The sequence below is a fragment of the Centroberyx affinis genome, unplaced genomic scaffold (genome assembly GCF_046629955.1).
Source record: "Centroberyx affinis isolate AG114_WGS23_722 - 3 ecotype Tasmania unplaced genomic scaffold, CSIRO-AGI_Caff_v1 ptg000563l_1, whole genome shotgun sequence".
In the NCBI taxonomy this organism is placed as follows: Eukaryota; Metazoa; Chordata; class Actinopteri; order Beryciformes; family Berycidae; genus Centroberyx; species Centroberyx affinis.
In genome coordinates, this window is record NW_027279206.1 from 212,377 (window position 1) to 231,537 (window position 19,161).

Consider the following 19,161-nt stretch of genomic DNA (forward strand, 5'->3'; position numbering starts at 1 on the left):
TTGCTGGCCATTGAATCAGCTGTTCCAGGAGGCCTGCGGAGGCCTTGATAGCGAGGGATTTGGAAAAACAGAAGCAATACACAAACACAAGGATGCGCACATCATATGCACATGCGCACACGCACAGACGCCACAGTCAGTTATACTTTCTGGTTGATGTGCTTATTGTGGCCCAAGTGGACAAACAAAAGGCTCCTCTATGGGGTTGCAGTGTAATGAGAGGCGGTTTGATCGTAAATATGTTGCTGCTACAGAGTTTTCCATCTCACTGCAGGACAAAAGGGACAAGCCATCCAATTCGGGTCAACGGAGGCTTCGACGTCGTAACTCAACTCACTGAGCAGAATCGATTGTGTCATCATGGCTGTCTGTGGCCCCAAATTGGTCAACAGAGGTAGCTGCAGTCCCCAATCACAGGTGACAGTTACAGCAACAACGGTATTGAAGATGAGGAAGAGGAAGAAGACAACAAACATGTGGTTGCTGAAACTCTCCCTCTCCCCTTCCTGTAGCTGTGGGTCTGAGAGCCCTGTGACATTTAGGGAGAGTTCCTGCAACAATGTTCGGGGGGTTCCTTTCAAGTGTGGGCCTTGCGGTTGTGTAATTGAGTGCCTCAGAAAAAGAGAAAAAAGACATGGAGAGAGAGAGAGAGAGAGAGAGAGAGAGAGAGAGAGAGAGAGAGAGAGAGAGAGAGAAAGAGGTGGGGGAGAGGGAGAAACTGGATTATGTTCAAAGCTGCTTGGAAGAGATTCAAATATTGTACAACTTAATTAAAAAGCATGGCAGCACCCTTTTTGTCTCTAGCCTTACTGAATAGAAGCTATTTACAGTGGCTATCCTTTACTTTTAGAATCATTGAAATAGCTGCTGATGATGAATAATGTAAATTCAAGATGATAGCTGCCGACTACCAACCGGCCAACATAAGTAAAAGGAATTCTTTGTGGTATAAAGAATAGATGAAGTCTGTGGGTATCAGTCTCACACTGAGCCTTGATGCACCTTGCGTTTCACTGGACTTGGACTCTTAGAGGACAAGCAGTTTGCACATTCAGTCATTCAGAAGTAATTAGTGTGTAGTTACTGTGTAGCAGAGTTAGAAAATTAGGGCTCATGGCAACAATGCCACCTAAAAGTTCATAAAATGCCCATTAAATTGTGAAAATAGAGGGGGAAAAAATGTCCTTGGATTGGTTTCTCAACTTGTATGTCATCTGTGTCATGTCAGCGTGAATTCTCAAATACAGTCGAAAAAAATGCAGTAAACCTAAAACAGTTGCATCCGAAAAGGAAAAGACCTTAACAGAAAAAACTAAAATTCTGTGCGGTAATCATCACAAAAGAAAAGAAAATGTGTTACAGAGTTTGTTACATTTGTGTACAAAACAATCCAAAACACCTTTTAAAAAAATTCGATTATTTCCATTATCACTTAATTTATGATGATCACCACTTACTGTAATCAGGTACAATTGTATTTAGATTAGAATGATGTCACAACTACTGCAGCTGAATTAGGTAGTGAGAGAAGAGAGGAGAGGAGGGAAAAGCAGCCAAAATATCATGGCTACTATGATTCAGCCCCTTTGATTAAAAAGCATGTTGGACATGTTAATATTAGACATGACAAACGCTGTCCGTGACATCATACAAATCCAACCGTGTTCAGCTCAGTAAGAGCGAAGACACATTCTCGCACCGTGAATGAATTACTAAGAAACTAATGAAGTGGATAGGAAAGCAAGAGAAGACAAATGAGAAAAAAGAAAAAAAACAAGAATTATCAACCTTATTTTCCATTTCTGCAATCAATGGTTATGAAGCTGAAACTGTCATTTTTGGCATGGTGGTAATTGGTTTTGGCCCAGGTTGGACCCTCTGACTCATGGGAGAGAGGCGGTGGAACACAGATGGAGTGTTTCCTAAGCTCCTAAGAGGAGGACAAGACCTCCATTCAGGTCTTCCTCTCCAACCACTGATTATGACCAACAACAGACGTCCAGCAAACGTCTGGTCCAACACCATGTTTTATTCAAATCAAACTTCGATTTAACCAAATTAATCTGACTGAGATGAAAGCTATTTAGCAGCAGGGAACGCCTTGTCCAGAGAAAAGGTCTGCTCTTAAGTCAGTCCAGGTGGGTTTCTTGAAGCCAGTGGGCAAAATTCATGCCGGATGCAAAAGGAATGGTATCCTCCTGACCTGATTAGAATAAATTATGAAACAGATCACCCTTAGATTTTAGAGATTTTGTTAAATGTGATGAAATTGTGCCTTGCTTAAAGGGGCACTTCACCAAATTGCAAAGCTGGTATAGTTATATTATAGGCTATACATTATCCATTACTAAACAGATGCACTACTGCTACGACTGCTGTTTCACTCTTTCTTGATATAAGAGTTATTGAGATATTATTATTGATATTTTTATTGAGTTATTGAGATTTTTGAGTGTGAAAAGTTGCTCTGTGTATCATAGACTTTAGACTTTGTATACTCAAGACACATTTTCTGGCAATGACACATGGACATTTCTTCAGGGAAAAGAAATCGGCAATACAAAAAAAAAAGTTTTTGTGTCTTGTACTGTATTGATTTTTCGTTATTGACCACAATCCTCAGCTATAGTGTTTGTCCTTGTCTATTGCTGGTTATTCATGGTAATACAGTGCAGAACAGTCAGACTTGCATCACTTTTTCAACCAAATATGCCTGAAGTTTTTCAGAAAATGCTGCATGTTTTTTGTCTCCAAACTCATACCATTTATAACTATTGTGCTGAGGAAGAACCTAAGTCTGAAAAACCTAAACTTCACTTTGGATAACAAAACCAGAGACCATTTAGACCTACTTGAGGCAGTCACTTAACAAAATCCTCTAGCCATCTGTCAAAGGGATTGTCGATGAGAACTCCCTATCTCCAACCACAGATCTATTTACCCTGACTCTATCTGCTTCAGCCGTAATGTATTATTGTAAATGAGGCCAGGGAAGGCCCTTGCGGTTCAGTGAGAGAACAAGTGTGTGTGAGATCTAGCGCAGTATGTAAACCGTTTGACATCAGTGTTTGGGCTTTCTTTATGGGAACATCTGCAGCAGCTGCCCTATAAATTCCCAGTGTTGAGAAAACAGGAACAAAAAGTTCCATTTTTGTATGGCAGTGTACCATGGCGAGGAGCGGACTTAGTCCTGCCTCATCTGGAGCGCTGCGGCCAACGTTTAGAGAAAGTCAAATCGGGGATGGAGGACTGAGACAGTGTTACTCTGTGTTTATAAGTCTGCTCTGCATAGCAACAGATAACCTTGGAGTGAACGTATTGATGGCCATCATATCAGACCCTGAGGACAGACAAAAATATATCTTTTATTCCCCCTCAAACTATTGTTTTACTGTATTTCCACAGCCCACCCACTCTCTGTTCTCTGCAGGGTGTTTATTAAACTGCTTCTTCTCCTCTCCTTCTGTCAAGACTTCTTCTTCGTGTCATTTTCCTGACTGTTCAGCATGGATCATACAATGACACCGTTGCCTTTCTTCTCCCAGGATGTGTCTTCAGTGTTTGCGCTCTGGCAATGTCTGTGTGTTGGAGGACAGATTGTCTGATGGATAAACACTTTTTTACCCTGGCCTAGACAATAGCCAGAGCAATCCTTTTGAATTGTATATACTTCAGCTGTGTGGGTCATCTGTCTTCACCTCTTCACCCATATAGAAAGGAAGCATTTAAAACATTTTTGTTAGTAGGTTGCCCTTATGCCTTTAAATAGATAAAATCACAGATAAGATATTAAAAAAAATTGTGCCCTGACGGCTTAACATTCCCTCTATTAGGGGTTGGCTGTCCCAATATCCATTGCCCAGGAGTCCTGCACATGCAGTGATACCTACTGACCCCCAAACATACGGTACATGTTTGGTTTTTTTTAAACTGAACATAAAATGAACATGAACTGGTATAAATGGATATCAAGATCTGGTCATTTGCAAGCCTATCTAAAATGTAGAAAGAGCATAAAATGTCAGTCATTGTTATACTGTAATAAATAATTCTAATCAATTGATTGTGAACCGTTTTTATTTAATTTCATTTAATTTTATTTCATTGTACAGGAAAAAAAAGGATTTTATAACGTCTGCGGCACTTTCCATAGATTTCTCAAACAGTGATTTAAAAAATGTAAAACTTCGATAAGGATCATGCATACTATGTGCGGTTTTGCAAATAGCTTCTTACAAAGATTTGTAATTATACACGACATTTTCTAAATGTATTTTCAAATGCGATCAAATATTTGGAAAGTGCCGGTGTCGTTGCGAAGATAGATAAACATCGTTCGAGCTAGGGTGGAGATGCTGGTCCTGCTGGGAGTCATTTTCGATAGATAAAGTTAGCTGAACATACGTGGACGTTAAAGTAGAAACAACTATTTTTTTCCCAGCATGGCGTAACTAACATTAGCTCAGTTTTCTGTTCACGTTAGCAAATAAAAATAGTCGCTAATGTTGTGTTATCCTTTGTTGTAAGGTTAGCTAAGCTAATCAAGCTAGCAAGAAAGAGCTAAGTTAGCTGGGTTTTCCTCCACAGCAAGAAGAGGAGAAGCATACTTGCAATGCATCCCGATGGCTTCAACTTCTACATCTGAAACAAATGGTCTGAAATGCGTTATTTTACTCCTAGTCTAGATACCGATAATCTACTGCTACCTTTCTGTCAGTCAGGGGCGTCAGTTCACTAAACTCTGAAGTATGGCAAAGTCCATGCATCTAATATCATTTGCCACAAAACTTCCTAACCCGTTTATTAAGTGGTGTAGACTGATGACTGACAAGATAGTGGTATTTGTTCAGTATGATTAAATATTGGGGAGTATTACACAGGAAAAAATGGTCCTGAATGCACCCCTACTGTGATTTCTTTTTTTTTTTTTTTTTTTTTTTTTTTTTTAGAAATGGCTTCCAAAAAGATTGCAATTTTTACCTGATCTTTGCTCTCCATTATAATAAAAACAAGATTAAATTTATTAATTGATTTAGACTGACACTTTGCCATACCCCACTTATACACATGCTGTCTGTGTGCCTTTGCTAAAGGCAGTATTGTTTTGGTTGAAAGTTATGTTGCATAGCACAGCAAACTAACTAAATACCACCGTTCACAGCATCATGGCACAAAGGTGACAGTTGCCTGGCTCCTAACCCGAAAGATGGCACCCTGCGAGAAGCCACAATCCAGAGACTCATCTCCACCTCTCACACTAAAGATACCACAGCATTGGTGGTATTCAGTGATCATAATAAAGATGATGCAGAGGAGGAGGAACAGGCCATACCTGTCTCCAAACTCCTGAGACCAGGCTGGAAACACTTCACCCAGGAGAAACCTCTGTTCCCCAGCAGCCTCACACACCCCAGGGCCTGCGTGCCCTTGGAGCTGTTGGTGGGTGGTGTTGGTGGGGAGAAAGTCCCATACACCATCAACAGATACCTGAGGGACTACCAGAGAGAAGGCATTAGGTTCATTTATCACAACTACATCCATTCCAGAGGCTCTATCCTGGGGGACGACATGGGCCTGGGGAAGACTGTACAGGTACAAAGTAGCCTAGCTGCAAAACTACTTTCTCTGCTATTTATAAAATGTCTTTAGTGTATTTATTCCTTGTTTGTCTCTCTCTGTCTCTCTCATCTTAGGTCATTGGCTTCCTTGCTGCTGTGTTGCACAAGACCGGCACATGGGAGGACATTGAGAACAACAGACCTCAGTTCCTACTGAGTCAAATGCCCTCCAAGCAGAGTAAACCCAACAAAGTAGGTATTGAAATATCCTGCTGACCTAAAGAAGGGCAAAGAATCAAGGCCTGCGGAACAAAAAAAAAGAAAGAAAAAGCTTTAATTGCAGATACAGTGTCTGCCCTTTTTTATTTAAAAAAAAAAATCATAAATCCAATTTGTTAATAATTAGACAACTAAGTGCCGTCCCTTGCTGCTCTTAGTAATGCTGCATTGTTTTTCTTTTTCTTTTTTTTTTTTATATTTTAGGCATTTAGCAGGTGCTTTCATCCAGACAGACTTGCAATAAATGCACCAGTAAAATAAGGTTATTAATATCAATATTGATGTATCATCAATATCATGCGGGTATCTCTGTGATCCGGCCCAGGTATTCCTCATTGTGGCCCCACTGTCATTGCTTTATAACTGGAAGGACGAGCTGGACACCTGGGGTCACTTCCAGTGTGTGGTGGTCCACGGGCTGAAGAAAGAGGAGGAGCTGGCTCGTATCAGGAAAGGACGCTTCGAGATCGCCCTCACCACCTACGAGACTCTCCGCCTCTGTCTGGACCAGTTCAATAGGTAGGCCTTAGACACACAATAAACATACACCAGCAAAGAATACCATGAACAGCACATATGCTCTATGTATGCGCATTGTTTTGTTACACTCTTAATAAATCTGTTTCTGTTACTGTGTGATTTTATGGCACTCGTATACTCTTAACTTTCTAAATTGTTGTGTTGTGACTAAAAGATACCTCTACCCTCCCTGCAGCATAGACTGGTCTGCTGTGATTGTGGACGAGGCTCACAAGATAAAGAACCCAAACTCTCAGATCACCCAGGCCATGAAGGAGCTGAGATGTCAGGTCAGACTGGATTATGTTCATGACTATTTATTATTTTTTTGGTATAGTATTACCAGTATGTGATATTATGTGGAGAAGGGAGTCATTATTTTCTCTCACTTGTCCCTGAACAAGAAGTCCCGCACACTATCAACTCACTTGCGACCTTTTTATTTGAAAGATACAACATTTTGGTGCTCAGACTGTCAGGTTCAAAGGTTATGTCTTTCAAATAAACTGACTGCAAATGAACTTCTTGTTCAGTAGCCTCTATTGGACTGTTTTTCCCACACACCAGTCACACAAAACTTCAGGTGTGCAAGAGCCTTTCAGTTAATCTCTCACTTGTCTCTAAAAATAATAAACAAGTAGATGCATTGCATAATTTGTGTCAACAAGAGGGATGGCATCCCTGCTCATTCCTGCTCAGATTGTTTATCACTGAGAAGAGCATAGTCTTAGGTTTTGTCTGTCTGTCTGTCTGTCTGTCTGTCTAGCTAGATAGCTATCTAACTATGTGTATAAGCTGCTAATAAACATTCTAGCTGGGTATTTTGTTGCTGCCTTTCATGGTAGCTTTCACCCATATTTTTTAGGTTTGCACTGTTATCTTTTTTGTTCTCTCTGTTAGGTCAGAATTGGCCTCACTGGCACCATCTTACAGAACAACCTTGATGAGCTCTGGTGTGTCATGGACTGGTAGGTTCACTTGAATTTTCCATTGCAAGACTCTTTGAAAGTAGATATGTCAACCAGATATTTATATATATCATATTTTAATGAGAAAATATGTCACATTTAACCTGCAACTTTTTGTCAATATTTCTTTGTTTGTGAAACATTATTTCTCTTATTCTATTCAGGGCCATACCCGGTTGTCTTGGTAGCTTAGGACATTTCAAGAACAAGTTTTCAGATCCGATTGAGCAAGGACAGAGACACAGTGCAACCAAGCGTGCCCTAGCTATGGGGAGGAAGACTGTCAGAGCCCTGGCGAGGAAGATTTCCCCCTGGTTCCTCAGAAGGACCAAAGCTCTCATCAGAGAACAGCTACCTAAGAAGAATGACAGGGTAGGTTGGGTTGAGTCGACATGGAGTTCATCATTTGTATTGCTTTAGATTCTCGGTAAAACCGCCATTCACCAACAACTTATACGAACATTATATGATGATAATATTCAAGTGGAGGTTTATAACTAGAATCCCTGAAAGCATTACCCAGAGAAATGTTGTGTTTTTTCCAAGGTGGTGTATTGTGCTATGACAGACTTCCAGCAGACGGTGTATCAGACGGTGGTGGACAGTGAAGATGTGACGTTACTGCTGCGCTCTTCAGAGAAATGTGACTGTCAAAGCGGACGCACCCGCAGGAGCTGCTGCTATATGGTCAGTTCACTCCTTGGCTACCACTGTGTGCTTTTGATTGCTGAGTTGTGCTTTTGGGTGAAACTTGATTGTAAGTGTTGATATGTTTGTTACAAAGTTGGGGCATGTAAGTGAAAACCCTATGTTAATTATCCCCCAATACTTTATCAGTTTGTGGGATATGCACTGAAAGTTGCTCCTCCATTTCTTCTATTGCAGAGAAACTCTGAGGGTGTGGAAATGAAGGAGATGTACTTTAGTTACTTGGCCATATTGAGGAAGGTTGCCAACCATGTAGCACTGCTGCAGTCCACTGCAGGCACCAGCAAAAAACAGGTAGAAGCATATTTTCCTGCAACTGCTTTAGTATAATAGTTTCTAACAGTTCTCTCATGAACAATTCAGTAATTCCAGACTATGTGTACACATCTTCCAGTGAGTGTTCAGATTCACTAACATCACTCACCATTTACTTCTTCCAGAAAAAGTATGTCAGTGCCATTTGTGAGAAAGTATTCCAAAAGTTTCCAGAGTTTGTGCAGAGATGCAAACAAGAAGCGTTTGAAGCCATGTCAGACCCAGTGTACAGTGGGAAAATGAAGGTACGTCACAGGAACAAAGGCACAGTTACTTGCTCAGTACAAGTGGCTACAATTTGGGCTAACATCTCTCTCTCTTTCCTTCAGGTTATACAGAAGCTGCTGAAATATTACATGCAGAGGAGAGATAAAGTGCTTCTTTTTTCTCTCTCGACTAAGGTAAGAGGAGTGCGCGTGTGCTTTGTGTATATTCAAATCTGAATTTGTGTCTCTGTGAGTGCGCACGTGTGTGATTGCCGAGATGTATGTTGTGTGAGAGTTGGATGAGTAGCAGGGTGAGATGTTTTCCCGTAGGAAAATGTTTCGATGCTTGCGATGATGTCATCTAACAGGGATTTCAGATGGTGTCAGAGTTGGAGTGCTCTCTCTGGTTTCAGAGCTTTACTCCCATTCACATCCATTCACCTCCTCACCACAGCAACAGGCTTGAACACACAGTCTTAATTGCTGCTGCTGTTAGAGCAGATGACTTGTTTACAGAAAAAATAGTAGCAGGAGACATGTTTTTCTCATGACATAGATTAATAGGTAAGCCGTGGGGTTTTATAAGTAAGAGCGATTAGAGTTTGTAAGATAATTGACTGCAGTGCAAAGTCTAATGGTTGTTGTCACCTGAGACAGTATGATAACATTTCCTGGCTTCTGGCTGCTATGAGGTCATCTTTTCAGGCCTTTCAACCTTTTGTTTTTTTTGGGAAATCATAGAACCCATATTGTATTGATTGTGCAAGGCTCAATATTACCTTATAGTAGATCTGTAAATACACAAGGTTAAAGAATATATTGTTTATATTTTTTGTTAGATTTGTTGGTCCAGGTTCTCTATTTTATGTCTCACACAAACCCTTTCAACGTTAATGATGAATACATTCACACCACAGAATTAGAGTGGAGTCAGATTGTATGGATGTGTATACAATGGATTGGTGTGTTTTGAACCTTTCAGCTTTTAGACGTGCTGGAGAGCTACTGTATGGCAGAGGGCCTGGACTACAGCAGGTTGGACGGTACCACTAAATCCAAAGAGAGAGTCAAGATTGTCAAAGAGTTCAACAGCTGTCCTCACACTAACCTCTGCCTGGTTTCCACCATGTAAGTCTACCCACCAACAACCACGAGTATTTTGTAAAATAGACTAAGATTGGGATTTCTTGTTTCCTGTATTTTACATTTGCAATTACATTTTAGGCATTTAGCTGATGCTCTTATCCAGAGTGACTTATTGTCTTTCCAAATTGGTGTGGTCGAAAGCCACACCAATTTGGGCTGTGTGGGATTTAGAAAATATTTGGTACCATGTCTGCTACAATTGCTTCTACTTCAACTGTTTTTTGTGTAAGTTCTTATGTTGAAGAAAGTGTTGAATCTGCTGATCACTAACTCTTCTCTCAGGGCGGGTGGTCTTGGCCTTAACTTTGTAGGCGCTAATGTGGTAGTGCTGTTTGACCCCACGTGGAACCCAGCCAATGACCTGCAGGCTATTGATCGGTATGTTGTTGGCCACTTCTCGGCAGACTTTCCAGAGTTTTTATGTATCAGAGTTTCAGCCACTGAATTTGCTCTGTTTCGTTGTATCTTATCTCAACCTTCTTCAAGAAGCACCATAGAAACCAGTATAGCCAGCCTAATAATATGCTGATTGATGCCATGTATAATACCAAAATGTAAATATTTACCTCTTGTACTATTGGCATGCATGATTCCTGTGTGTGTGTGTGTGCAACTTTGTGTCTCCCCAGGGCGTATCGTATTGGCCAGTGCAGGGATGTGACTGTTCTCAGGCTGATCTCACTTGGGACAGTGGAGGAGGTCATCTACCTCAGACAAGTTTACAAACAGGTACTGTGAACTATTATAACCATGGAATTACAATGTGTCGAGAGGGTATTTCCTGGGCTGCTGAAGTAATCTTCAATACACTTAAGATGGCTGCTGCAGAATACATCTCTATGGGGACAGTGGAGGAGGAGTTATCTACCTTAGGAAGGTCTGCAAACAGTTGCTTGATCAATGTAATAATGTCCATAGTTATAGGTTAAATGGTTACTTAGCAACATACTACAATGTACAATAAATGATGAGCACAAATCATATAATAACAGAAAAATGTATTTGCTCACTGGAGCTTCAAAATAGTCACATGTACAAAAGAATTAGAATTAATGTTTTTTGGAAATGCCTATTCCCTGCTTGGAGCTGCATCTTAGGCTAACTGCACATGCTAACATCTGACCAACTTTAACACCATCAAATGCATGACACGGGGTCATCTTATTTTTGATTATGGTCAAGCATTTCAGTGCAGTGCTCTGTGTTTATATCTTTATAACTATTTACTGTACCTTCTTTCTTCCAATCTTCCAGCAATTGCAGTGTTCAGTGATTGGCAGGGAGAGCGCCCGGCGGTACTTTGAGGCAGTGCAGGGGCCTGATGGCCATAAGGGGGAGCTGTTTGGGATCAAGAACCTCTTCAGGCTGCAGACCCAAGGGACCTGCCTCACCCGCAAGATACTAGAGGTCAGATAACCTACTGCAGTTTTTGTAATTGATAGTGTCATACTGTTATCTTGCTTTCAGCGTCTTCAATCAATATGGTATAGCATTACTATAGAGCCGCTCTCACTTCACTGCACCGGCCTGATCATCGCTCCGCCTCTCTGGCTCCCCAGTGATGCAATGACTTTCCCACTCCAGTCAGAACAGCAGAGTCACTTCCCATATCCCGTCGTAACCTGAAAACTCATCTTTTCAAGTACCTCAAGTCACCCTCTTCCCACTGAATGATATCCCCTTTCACTTCCCTTGCTCTCTAAAAAACAAATATCTCTCCTTTGTTTTTATTTAATTTCTTTTCTTTGCATTTCACTCTTACATGGTCATTCTACGGTCACAGGAATATTGTAAACACACTGAGGTCGTGACCTTTGCACTCCTTATTTTTGGTTTGATATAGGAATTGAAGTTTATTGTACTCATTGTAATTCACTCTGGATAAGAGCATCAGCTAAATGCCTAAAATGTAAATATATAGTCAAATTGAAGGATAACCGGGTCTGTTGTTGATGATATGGTTGATGATGGCTGTTTGGATGGATGTTGTACTCTGAGATGTTTTTGTTTGGATGAATATGAATGTGTTCTTCCTCACAGCGAGAGGGGCAAGTGGAGGCCGGCGTAATGACAACCAGCACACACACAGGCGAAGAGAAGGAGGAGGAGAGCGTGAGTAACTCTGACGTTCTCAGGGACCCAGAACATGGGGCACTCGTCTTTCCCATCCCTCACTCCCTCTCCTTTCCCAGGCCGCTCACTCCCCTCCATTCCCACGTGAAAGAGGGGATACCTCACACAGGGGCTTTTCTGTCTGTCAGTCAACCAACCCACACAACCTCATTTAACTTTTTCTGTCTAATCCCTGCATTTTCTGCCTACTGCTTCTGCCGTTCTTCTGTCTCTGTATACTGTTCCTACTCTCTCGCTCTTCTCTCTCTCGCCTATATATGAAGAGTTTTATTCCAAAATGAGATGTCCAACATTTGGGGGGAAACAGTGGCTCCTACCCTGACAAAATTGCACAAAATGATAAAATGATAACACTTTCACACTCTGGATGCTCTAGGATATCTCTAAAATCTCTGGATTTTAGATCTCTCTCTCTCTCTCTCTGTCTCTCTCTCTCTCCCTCCCTCTCTTTGTCTCTGTGATGCCGTGTCAAACAGCTGGATATAATTACCCAGTGTCCTAATGGAGGGAGCAGACCACACTGAAGTCTATCTTTCTCTTTTCGGCTATTTATTTACACAGTGATGCCCCTTATCATCCAGTGACAGTTCCCAGCCAAGGCTCTGCTCTGCAGCACACTGTCCTTTTTACGGGCCTGCCTCACCACTGAGGCCATTCAGACCCTTACAAAAATACAGTACACACTAGGGTGCTGTAACACACACACAAAGAGGCATGTACAGACTTGAAGACACACAAGTGTGCAAGCACGGACACACACAGGCACTACAGAATTAGGGAAGAGTCATCTGGTTGGCAAATTTCGTGAGATTTGTATCACTGTTGGTGGTCGCTCCCATAAAGGCCCATTCACATGACTCCAGGAAATGTTATGACCCTCACAGTGTGCAGTATTGTTTTGTTCATATTACATCATGGTGGAGGGCATGTGTCATGTTGATGTTTATTATGATTTATTGTTATAGGCATCTGTCTGGCATTATACGATGAATAGTCAGATGGATTGGTCAACTGAAAGAATGCATGAACAAAGGAACAAGAACAGGAAGATTTGTAGCTTTTTGGCACAATCTCTTGCTTTAGTATTCTTATCTTATTATATTAGTATATCATTTTTTTCTCTTGCTCTTTTAGACAACTACCTTCCATGCCAATCTCTTTGTTTCTACTATTCTTTTGAAGGAACCTGGAGATGCTCCACCTGCAAATGCCTCTAAACTGAATGAGGAAGCAGCCAAGGAGAACAGAGGTGCATCAAAGATCCCCAGAGGGGTGCTGGACTTCAGCAGCGGGAGTGAAGATGATGAGGAGGAACAGGGGGCTAAGAGGAAGGCCTCAGACCCCAGTGTGGTGGTTGGCACCGGGGGTGGGAATGCCTCCACCTTTCCTGGTCGAATTAGTCTCCTCCAGCACGGTTTCTCCAGGCTGCTCCAGAGGGTTGGAGTGAAACCAGGGTCAGGAGACGGGGACAGTTGTCAGAGTGAGGGAGATTCTGTGGAAGAAAGCGCCTCCGAGGAGAACGGGGAGGATCAAGGGAACTCGGGGAAGAAGGAGGGCATGTCCTCTGGGGTCGGCAAGAGCACTAGTAGACCAGATAATGGGGCAGCCCGTGACCCTAAATCGAGAACAAAAAATGTCTCCAGTGGTTCAGAGAGAGAAGATGGGGGGAATAAGAACGGAGGAAGACAGGAAGGGGTTCCTCTGTTGGAAGAGAGTGATGTCAGTGGGAGAGAGAAGCCTGGCCTGAAAGGGTGGACAAAGAGGAAAATTAAAGTGGATGACGAAAGTGATGAAGACTCAGGGTCAGACAAAGAGAAACCTAACAAGGCCACAACTACAGTTCCCAGAGTGCACCACTTTGAGAGTTACTCTGATGAATCTGAGGACTTGGACATAGAGGCAATGACTCGGCCCAGGATGGACGCTTCAAATTCACGAGGGAGAGGGAGGCTTGGTGGCAACAGAAAGAGGCAGAGTATAAGGAACCAGGCCAGGTCCAAATACACTGATGACATAGAGACATTCACCTCTTCAGATGAAGAACACACTCCTGTTAAGAGAGGGAGATCTAGAGGACTCCATTCCACTACTCCACAGACAGAAAGATCCAGAGTTGGCTTGCCGAGAGGTGAGCAAAGAGATTGCCCAGACAGGCATGAAGTAGCTGAAACAACAGACAGAACAGGGACAGAGAGACGACAGGAGAAGCCTAAAGCTGTTTCATTCACAGGGCTGAAAACTCAGATGTCCCCAACATCCAAAGGAATGGGTGGAACCATTGACAGCGTGCTAGGTCAGATTTGATGCCTATTTGCCTTTTTCACCTTCATATATGCCATAAGTGTTATTAAGCTTTATCTCAGCATTTAAATGATCCTTGCTTGTGTTGTATTAAAATCTCATGTGTACGTCGCTTTGGATAAAAACGTCTGCCAAATGAGAAATTGTACTGTAATTGTATTTATGATGTATATGTGTGTTTTAAAGGTGGCGTACAAGAGGTGGTGTATACCCACTCTAACCAACGTGTGGTGGGCGGGAGCAAGGCAGAAGAGCGAATCAGTAGAGCCGCTCTGCGAGACGTGTTTGAACGCAAGATGTATTCTCAGATCCCAGCCAATCATCTTCTAGGCACCCAGGAGGTACATAACCCCTTGCTGTTGATCTTGTACAGTGTCTCTTAAACTATGGCTGGAGATCTGAAATGGGCCAACACATGGCAAGAGTACTGATATGGTTGTATTTGTCTCTGTCCAAATCCAGGCTGTACACCTCTATTGATCGCAAAGTTAAACACTAACTGGGTCGCAGATCTCTCCATAAATATCTTTCAGTTTGTGTTGAGTTTTTGCAGCAATGGTACTGTAGTTTCTTTAATCAATAAGCCATAAGAGGCCATGCTTTACAGTGATTTTAGAACAGCTAAGAGGTGTTGTTAGGCACAGTGTGTAGCAGAAATAGCAGAAAAGCATGGCCTTGAGTGGCTTATTGCTTTTATAAAATGGCAATAGCACACCATTGTAATTAAAAGAACACATGTTCAATGAATCTTTTATTTTAATCAATATTGCTTAAATAACAAGAATTAATAATTAATCAATTTCCTTCTCCCAAGCAATATAGTTCTTGAACAGCAACTAAACAAAGTTGTTGCTCGTTAATATTTAAATAAACTGTGGTCACAAGTTTGTGTTTATCAGGTATTTTACAACTGCAGAATGTGACTGCCGATGAGAACATGGGACAAGAACTGTCAGTTTTCTGAATTTGCATTTTGATTTGATTGGATTGAAAGTGAATCCACCCTGACCCTGATTATGTTTGCTTGATTGTACCAGAGCCTGTCTGAGAGCCCTCCAGACAGCCCGCCCCACCCTGCTACTGTCAGGTTGGAGAGGCCCAGGGTGGACCACCCAGTCACCTTCACTACCAAGACCGTCCACCACACCAAACACACCACCTTCATCATTGGAGAGACTCCCCAGGCCGTATGCAGGTACTGAAAGAAGCTCAAACAAGCAGAGAGGAAGAGAGAATGCAGTGGTGGAAGAGAGGAGGTGATGGATTACCAATGAGAGGGCATAGGGAGGGTATATGGAAAAGAAAAGGAGCAGAGAAGGGTAGGAGATGGAGTCGCAGAGAGGACTGCAGATAAGGGAGCATAGAACAGAAGAGGAGGAAGGAAAACAAGGTTTGGATTAAAGTAAGTGCAGGAAGAATAAAGCAGGCAAGAGGAGGAAAGGTGGAAAAGGGAGGGAAAGGAGGGCAGTATAGGGGAGGGAAGAGGAGAAGAATTCCTGGCAGTGTAGGGAAATAGGCCAAAACTCACCACAGTTATGGTGTTGAGCGCCCCCACCTGGTCTGCAGGGATTGCTTGTGTGTGTGTGTCTATGTGTGTGTGTTGTGTGTTTAGACAGAGAGACCACCTCTGAGCTCTCCCTTCCACCTATTTCCCAGCATCATGCCAAAGATTACCCAGTTGTATTCAGGCCCAACAGTGCAGGAGTTTTCCCCTGCACGACCACAGCCCTCCTGAGACTACCCAAAAATGATCGCCTAAGGACTTCCAAACCCACACACATGTACACACACGTCCTAGCACGCATACACACATACGCGCTCGACCATATACCCACACACGCAAACACACATTACTCAAATACACACCTCTGTCCCATTGCACCCCCCTACACACAAATACACACACACATATAGACATGCACACAGACACCTCTGTGGCTCCAATCTCATTCCCCAGGGGAAGACTGTATCTTTGCCCAGAGGCTCACCAGGGAGTGAAAACACACACTAGTTATATTGATATCCCCCTCAATTAACCTTGCTGTTAAATGATTTAAATCCGCATGCATGTCGGTTTTTACTGCCGTTGCTTTTATTTATTGTTTTTCCAATGAAAGCCACAAATGGTAGCAACACCTCATAATGCTGCTGTACCACCAGTGGCTTTGAAGTATTTCTGTCCCAGAGTCTGGTTAGACCAAAGTTTTAATGACTGGCTTGGAGCTGGGGAAAGAGACCTCATACTGTATGGCTGCCGGGATATGAGCCTGAATATGTGGGGAACTATTCATCTGAGGCTAAGCCTGATGGAACCACAGAATATGTGATTAATGGTATAGGCCTGCAGATACTGTATTGTTGCTGTTTCAAGACAGCCTTTTTCCTGTCATTTAAAGTAGCTTATGTTCACATGTGCCAAATTCCATCCTTATATTAACTAGTGTTTCACAGGATTTTAGAACGTGATTTGGGTTCTGAAAAGACTGTTTAAGCTCTTGTACCGTATCTGACATGACACCTGACATTTGTTTGCGTTGACGTGCACGTGTCTCATTTGTGTCTTGTGTGTGCTTGTATGTAGGCAGCAGCTGGAGGAGATGGCAGCAAAGTTCAAATTATCCTCAGTCCATCAGTTTGCAGAGGAGGTTCTGAGAAGCAGCTCAGCCCAGAGACTGGCCTGGCTACGACAGTATTACACCTCACTGAGCCACCCCGAACTGGCCAACACAGTCACAAACAACTTCCCACAACCTGATTCAGCCCAGCCTCGGCCCGAGAGGACTACACACACCCCCTCCCCTTCAGCTGCCACCTCCTCATCCTCTTCCCCATCCGCCAAAAGAATGCCTCTGAAAGCTGCTGCAGAATCTCACACAGTGGCTAGAAAGAATGTTCCAGAACCCCAGAAAAAGCCTAGACACCCACAAAAGAATGTTCCAGAACACCAAAAAAAGCCAAGAACACCGCAAACAAATGTTCCGGAACCCGAGAAAAAGCCTAGAACCCCGCAAACTAATGTTGCAGGGCCCCGGAATAAGCCTAGAATCCCACAAAAGAATGTTCCAGAACCCCAGGAAAAGCCTAGAATCCCACAAAAGAATGTTCTAGAGCCCCTGAGTGATGTTCCAAGCCCTGAGTCAGAGGAGCAGGAGGAGACGGTCTGCAATGCCAGAGGACACAAGAGGACAAAGAGGGCTAGTGTTTCCAGTTCTGGAGCCTTCGGAGCTGGTGGTGGTCTTGGCTCGCCTCAGGCCAGCAGCAGTGGTCTGGGGCCTGGGGAGGCTGCTGCTTTCCTGGACCACAGAGACAGAGATACCCCTTCTTCTCCGGATCTCAGCCATGGCTGGTCCACCGCGCCATCCAAACCCACAGCGCAGGGAAGGGAGCGAGAGCTGAAACCCTCTTCCAGGACCAGTGAAGCTGTTAAACGACAGAGAGAAAATGCTCGCGAACAGGCCCCGTCCACCTCCAGTCATCGTTCCCTCCTCACAGATTTGATAGGAGACACCTCCATCCTGGACGACTTGTTAAGACCCAAACCCAGGGGTGCACAGCAGAGGGGGTCCCCAAAAACACCCCCTACACACGCCTTAGTATCACCCAGCTCAAGTCTCACCACAGCTTCTTCATCTAGAACTGCTCTGACTACTGATTCTGGTGCTACAGACCTCATACACTCCCTGTCCTCGCACAAACCTACACACCTGGTCACTCCACCTCGTCAGACTTCAAAGGGCAGCCGCAAAGACTTCTGGGACATCCTAAACGAGGGGAATGAGGAGAGTATCAACAGGTTGACAGACCTGTCGGAAGTCGAGAGGGTTTGCGTGAACACTAACTTCACAGCTAGGACTAGATCTGGAGAAGAGGAAAGAAAAAGTGTTGGACTCTGGAAGACTAACGAGAAGTTCCTATGGAAAAAATAATACAGGGGAGGCATAGTAGAATGTATTAAGGTTGTATGTTTTTTTTCTATGGTGCGTTTTAGTTTTTCAATTAAGTTAAATTTCCTCAACACAGATTTTAGGGTCATATTTTTATATTTATTTTACCTTTTTAAATATCTTTTTTATTCATAATCTGCCAAGTTGAAAATGGTCAAAGTTCAGTGCTACTTGAATAAGCAGGATATTAGTTACTCTGGAAATTTAAACCTGTGCATACCTTTCTTAATTGATTTTTCAAATAAACCCGTTCGATGCTGTTTTTGTACATTTTTGATTTACTACACATAATCCCAGGAAAGAGGGTTGTAAATTTAGTTGAAATGTGTGTGATTCTATATCGCAATTAGATACTAAAGAGTCACAAAAGCTGAAGCGGCCATATTGCAACATATTTTCTACAGCCTCCAACTAGCATCTTATTATATGCGGAAATATTATGTGCTGCAGGCTGTAATGTGCGCAAAGTGGTGTTTTTGTTCAAGTAAATGTATTTGGGTTATACTTGGTGTGTGCATGTGTAATAAAAGTTCAGTGTTACTACTTAAACTATTCATATATCTGATATATTAAGTGGATCGTTTGACAGAGGAAACCCAACCTGCCGTCTGCATTAGCCATTACCATTATCGGATACTATGTCCGCCACCCCAAGACTGTTGGTGGCCCTGCAGAGAGATCACTTAAAGCTCCTTAATAGCTGTCACCTCTCTGTCACTCTCGCTCTCTCCCCCCCCCCCCACCCTCTCCCCATGAGACAGTGTATAGTGGTGAGATGGTGGGGCTCCCCTGCACAGCGCTCTGCTCAGTAATCTGATAGTCTGTGGCTTGGCTCGGTTATGCTTCAAAACGCCCTCAGAGTGGAAGCTGCTGCGCCATTAGTGCAATAACAATAAGCAGTTGAAGACTTAGTGGGGATGGGGGGAGTAGAATTCACACCCATCCATCCATCTATCCATCCCCACACACCGTCTCTTAGTCAGTCAACTGAAGTGCGTCTCAAGTTCTGTCACGGTGATAAAATTGATATCTGGTCCACTCCCCTCTGTTCCCTGAAATATATCAAACTCATAACTTAATTGTC

General features: G+C 42.9%; 1 protein-coding gene across 1 annotated transcript; it reads left to right on the forward strand.

Moving 5' to 3' along the window:
* Positions 1 to 893: 893 nt before the first annotated feature.
* ercc6l2 (excision repair cross-complementation group 6-like 2) lies at positions 894 to 18,583 on the forward strand. Its single transcript, XM_071518322.1, has 20 exons — positions 894 to 927; positions 5,162 to 5,592; positions 5,694 to 5,810; positions 6,163 to 6,356; positions 6,553 to 6,646; positions 7,257 to 7,324; positions 7,489 to 7,696; positions 7,871 to 8,011; positions 8,210 to 8,326; positions 8,473 to 8,592; positions 8,677 to 8,748; positions 9,536 to 9,681; positions 9,982 to 10,077; positions 10,329 to 10,428; positions 10,954 to 11,106; positions 11,740 to 11,811; positions 13,015 to 14,125; positions 14,320 to 14,474; positions 15,171 to 15,328; positions 16,715 to 18,583. Exons 1-20 carry the CDS (start codon positions 894 to 896, stop codon positions 18,057 to 18,059), a joined length of 4,932 nt encoding a protein of 1,643 aa, XP_071374423.1. The 3' UTR covers positions 18,060 to 18,583.
* Positions 18,584 to 19,161: the final 578 nt, after the last annotated feature.

Excerpts from the sequence above, each read along its gene's own strand:
- ercc6l2 (XM_071518322.1), top strand. The coding sequence starts at position 894 with ATGATAGCTGCCGACTACCAACCGGCCAACATAA. Across the intron at positions 8,012-8,209 it reads GCAGGAGCTGCTGCTATATG|AGAAACTCTGAGGGTGTGGA; the intron begins GTCAGTTCACTC and ends CTTCTATTGCAG. Across the intron at positions 8,593-8,676 it reads TGTACAGTGGGAAAATGAAG|GTTATACAGAAGCTGCTGAA; the intron begins GTACGTCACAGG and ends TCTTTCCTTCAG.